This window comes from Gymnoscopelus microlampas (genome assembly GCF_963454915.1).
Source record: "Gymnoscopelus microlampas genome assembly, chromosome: 13".
Taxonomy (NCBI): Eukaryota; Metazoa; Chordata; class Actinopteri; order Myctophiformes; family Myctophidae; genus Gymnoscopelus; species Gymnoscopelus microlampas.
This window is the reverse complement of record NC_139950.1, coordinates 1,640,157-1,645,526: the sequence shown is the minus strand read 5'-3', so window position 1 is coordinate 1,645,526 and position 5,370 is coordinate 1,640,157. Positions and strand designations below refer to the sequence as shown.

Sequence of the window (5,370 nt, the reverse complement as noted above, 5' to 3'; positions counted from 1 at the left end):
AAAACTACAGTCTAAACAAAAGTGATTAAATATGTGCTATGATAATGTGTTTGTCCGAACAACAAACATGTTGTGACGAGTTACACAAATGAAGCAACCAGTCAGCCCATATACTGTATGGAGATCCCTGATGTCATCAGTATGTGCTGCGTGCTATAATGTATTGGTGCTATGTCATTTATTGGTGCTATGCAATTTACTGGATTTTTTATTTTTAGTTATGCTGCAGGACCACATCGGAAACAAGTGTTCAATTACGCGTTGATGTGTTATCCTGGGTTTAAGTTGTATTGTGATTTTACTTGTATATCATCTTTTACCCAAATCAAATCATCACATGCCCACATATGGGCATGCCCATACACAGACAACTGAATATCCATATATGCCTTTATATGGACATATTGGTCGGATTGGTGGTACTCTGTATCTCCGTATTTGGTCGTTAGCATCTTTACAGAGTCGCCCAGTGCCCATTTATAAAACACCCATGTATTGTAATATCTGATGTTATTAGTACTGTGATAACGGGTATGACACTAGGCACTAAGCAACGGGTGCAGCGAGTACTCCTCTGACAACAGGTGCAACGTTTCTTTTTGGTTATTTCTTATCACAATTCCACAAATCACTTATCACTTATCACAAAAACATGGCAGCATCCATACGGATGTGCTGTGCCCTCCGTGTCACACACGGAGGTGCAGTGCCACTCCATTGCATAGGGGGGGCTCTCCAGCTCTCCCAGTTGACCAGTCACACCTCAGTATTGTCCCTCCCAAAGAACCCTGCAATTCCACTGGCCCCCACTGCATCACAGTGGCAGCAAATCAGACATGGCAGCTTCTTCAACAAACTAACAGCGGAGGAGCTGTGGAAAGGTGTGATGGCTCTCAAGCGAACGTCACGTAAGCTTGAAAGGATATGGCGTTCAACCAAACAGAAAGAATCCTGTATAGCCTGGCAGAACAGCCTTAAAATATATAGGAAGGCTCTCTGCAATGCCAGAGCCACCTATTATTCTTCTCTAATAGAGGAAAACAAAAACAACCATAGGTTCCTTTTTGACACTCTAGCCAAATTGACAAAAAGTCATGACTCTACTGATCCGCGTATTCCTATATCCCTTAACAGCAATGATTTCATGATTTTTTTCAATGGTAAAATCAATACTATCAGAGATAGTATTGATAACCTACTACTCTCAGCCCCTACCGGACCGCCCTCCGGCGTAATATCCCCAGAAGTGGCTGTACGACACAGTGTATATTTGGACAGTTTCTCCCCGGTCGAGCTCTCCGAATTCACTTTAATGATCACATCTTCCAAACCAACGACCTGTCTCTTGGATCCAGTCCCAACTAGATTGCTTAAAGAGGTCCTGACCCCGGTTGGTTCATCCCTACTTGATATGATCAATATGTCTCTGGTGACGGGCTACGTACCACAGTCCTTTAAGGTAGCTGTCATCAAACCCCTCCTCAAGAAGCCCACTCTCGACTCAGGCATTTTGGCCAACTATAGACCTATATCGAACCTCCCATTTCTCTCTAAAATCCTTGAGAAAGCAGTCGCCAAGCAGTTATGTGACTTTTTACATAACAACAAGCTATTTGAAGCTTTTCAGTCAGGATTTAGAGCACACCATAGCACTGAGACGGCATTGGTGAAGGTCACAAATGACCTCCTGATTGCATCCGATAATAACTCTCTGTACTGGTTCTGTTGGACCTCAGTGCTGCATTTGATACTATTGATCACCATATTTTGTTGCAGAGACTTGAGCATCTGGTTGGCATTAAGGGTGCTGGATTGAACTGGTTTGAGTCCTATCTGTCTGACAGATTTCAATTTGTAAACGTTAACGATACACCTTCACTACGCGAAAAGGTTAAATACGGAGTCCCACAAGGCTCTGTACTTGGACCAATACTATTTACTCTATATATGCTTCCTTTAGGTGAGATAATTAGGAAACACTCTATAAATTTCCATTGCTATGCAGATGATACACAATTATATCTATCAATGAAGCCAGATGAAACAGATCAACTGGCTAAACTTCAAGCATGTCTTATAGACATCAAGAGTTGGATGACCCGTAATTACCTACTCCTCAACTCGGACAAAACTGAAGTTATTGTACTTGGCCCTAAGCACCTCAGAGATAAATTAGCCGATGAGAATTTTACCCTAGATGGTATTACCTTGACCTCCAGGGCCACTGTAAAGAATCTGGGAGTCACATTTGACCAAGACATGTCCTTTCAGTCCCACATAAAACAAATTTCAAGAAATGCCTTTTTTCACCTGCGTAATATTGCAAAAGTTAGGCACATTCTGTCCCAAAATGATGCAGAAAAACTTGTCCACGCATTTGTTACTTCTAGGCTGGACCATAGACGGATTTCCGCGCGACGTCATCACAGAGCAGAATGCGCAATCTGCGCATGCTCGGGGGAAACGAATTGTTGCGCCGTTCACTCTGTTGTTATATTCGGGAGTTAGCTAGCCATAATTCTGCTATTATAGGCATAATAGGCATAATGCTGCTATTATATACAAACAGATCCAACTTCCAACAAATCATTTTTATTGAGTAAACAAGGTATTACAAACTGCATAATTTAATCTACTTTCATTAAACCCGGTGAAGATCATTTCTTTTATGAATGGACATTTGACCAGAGCTGCTGCGGGTAATGGCGCCCTCTATAGGCTTAGTTGGCTTACCCCCTCCTCTGCGCGGTCATATCCTCTCAATGTTTACAAACATGAAACCCGTCTATTGCAACGCTCTACTATCAGGCTGCCCAAGTAAGTCCCTAAATAGCTTGCAGCTTGTCCAGAATGCCGCTGCGCGCATACTGACAGGAACCAGAAGAAGAGATCATATCACTCCTTCATTGGCCTCTTTGCACTGGCTCCCGGTTAAATACAGAATCGAGTTTAAAGTTCTCCTCCTCACATACAAGGCTCTCAATGGACAGGCACCAGTATATCTCAAAGAACTCATCGAGCCCTATAAACCAACCAGAACACCACTGCGCCCACAGTATGAAAAAATGCTTACGGCTCCAGAAAACCCCAAAAAAGTTAGAACAGGAGGCAGAGCATTTAAGTTTCAGGCACCTCAGCTGTGGAACCTTCTCCCAGTCTCAGTCCGCGAAGCAGACACACCCTGTATATTTAAGACTAGACTAAAAACCTTTCTCTATGATAAAGCCTATAGCCGAAGTGTATAGACTCAGTCACCCTATAGTTATCCTCTCTCCCTCCCCTGCCCACCCCCCCCCCCCCGCCCCCTTCTCCTCTCGTCCTCTCTCTTCTCGTTCTCCCTTTGGTTGTGTGGGTTTGTGTCCCAATGGTACAATCGTAATTAACCCTGTACGGATTCACGCTCTAGTAAGGCCTGCCACTAATTCTACAACCGGGGACCCGCTCCCCGGAGTTTCTTTTATTTCCCACGTCGCAGGTCCATGGACTGTCACTACGGACCCCCAGCTGCGGCTCAAGACTGTGACTGCGGACCGGGCCTCTCCATGGAGCACGACCGTGGATTTCTACTACACTGCACTATACCACTATACTATATATACTGTATATTATCTTAACGTTCTTATATTATACCATTATATACTACATACACATTATTGCTGTACTATATTATACTATCATATATATCTTACACTATTATATGTGCTACTATTGTTACTGTTACTACTTGCACTGTATCTCTCTCTCTCTCTCTCTCTCTCTCTCTCTCTCTCTCTCTCTCTCTCTCTCTCTCTCTCTCTCTCTCTCTCTGTCTCTGTCTCTCTCTCTCTCTCTCTCTCTCTCTCTCCTCTTTCCCCCGACACGGTCGAGGCAGAAGGCCCCCGCCCTAGAACCTAGGGTCTGCCTGACGTTCCTTCCAGTTAAGAGGGAGTTTTTCGTTGCCACTGTCGCAAAAATTGCTTGTTCAGGGTGGGATTGTCGGGTCTCTTCTCTACATGTAAAGTGTCTTGAGACAACTTGTTGTGATTTGACACTTTAATAAAATTGAATTGAATTGAATTGAATTGAAATGGCTGAAACAGGGGCCGGGAACAAGAAGGGTCGAGGGAAGAGGTCCAAAAGCAATGTGAGGAGAGACCTCAACAGAGGACAGTATATCGGAGAAGGTCGTGGTGGTTTCCTGTGGCCTGGTCTGAATGCTCCAGTGGTGAAGGCAGGAGCTGTGCAGTCCATGACACGCAGGGGAGAGGTTGATCAGCAGGAGATGCTGGCTGAGAGAGTGCGACAGAGAGACGAGTGGGAGAAGAGGAGAAGGATGAGGGTGAAGAAGGAGAGAGGATGGAGTGGAAACTGCTGGGGGGGCATCAGCCTGGGACCCCCGGATCCCGGACCTAACGGAGAGACCTATGAGGGATTTGACTCCCGTGTGATTGAGGTGAAGAGTGTGTTCAACATGACAGCCAAGGAGGGCAGGAAGCGGTCAGTTAGCTGCCTGGTTGCTGTTGGAAATGGCGCCGGAGCCGCAGGCTTTGCGCTGGGAAAGGCTGCAGACAGAACGACTGCTCTGAGGAAGGCCAAGAACAGAGCCATCCACTACCTTTACTACATAGAGCGATACAATGACCATGCTATTTATCATGACGTCGAATCCACCTTCAAAAGGACAACGCTCCGCATGAAAAAACAGAACCAAGGCTATGGTCTCCATTGCCACCGTGCGGTCATCACTCTGTGTAAGCTGATAGGGATAAAGGACATGTACTGCAAAGTGGAGGGTTCAATCAACTACCTTAACATTACCAGAGCCCTCTTCTCCGGACTATCCAATCAGGAGACACACCAAACTTTGGTGGAGAAGAAGCAGCTCCATGTGGTGGAGTTGCGACCGGAGCGCGGGTGCCTGCCCACAGTGGTGGCGAGCCCGGGGCGAGGGGCGCGGCCCGACCCGGAGGCCGAGGTCAACATCCCCAACACGCGCCTTCACTGGGATGACGTACACGCAGCACAGGGGGGCAGACGCTCATTGTGGGCGAGTGTCAAGCGTAACATCTTGTAAACAGAGAGCTTAACTAGCAAAAGTGCCTCTCGAAAAAGGTCTCTACCAGGTCAGGTAGGTTAGTGTGGGCCAGCAATGTTCGGAATTCGCCAATCAGGCTGGAATGTGAAACATCGGACGGATCCGTCTGGATCACTTGACTAAAGAGATGATGTGTACTGATTTGCATGACATTTGGATATAATCTGAAGGAGTAATTTCCAAAAAGGTGTTTTACAATTGGGCAGAGTTTCTGAATTGGCATCAAGGGAGGGTGTGTCTACAGTTTCGCTGCGATCAAGCCAACAGTGCCGGAGATTAGCTGTTCAGACAGACAT

At 45.9% G+C, this 5,370-nt stretch overlaps 1 protein-coding gene across 1 annotated transcript; it reads left to right on the top strand.

Moving 5' to 3' along the window:
• Window positions 1-652: 652 nt before the first annotated feature.
• LOC311058127 (small ribosomal subunit protein uS5m-like) lies at window positions 653-5,053 on the top strand (the record flags this gene model as incomplete). The annotated part of the gene is made up of 2 exons (XM_084075438.1): window positions 653-908; window positions 4,080-5,053. 2 exons carry the CDS (start codon window positions 653-655, stop codon window positions 5,051-5,053), a joined length of 1,230 nt encoding a protein of 409 aa, XP_083931564.1.
• Window positions 5,054-5,370: the final 317 nt, after the last annotated feature.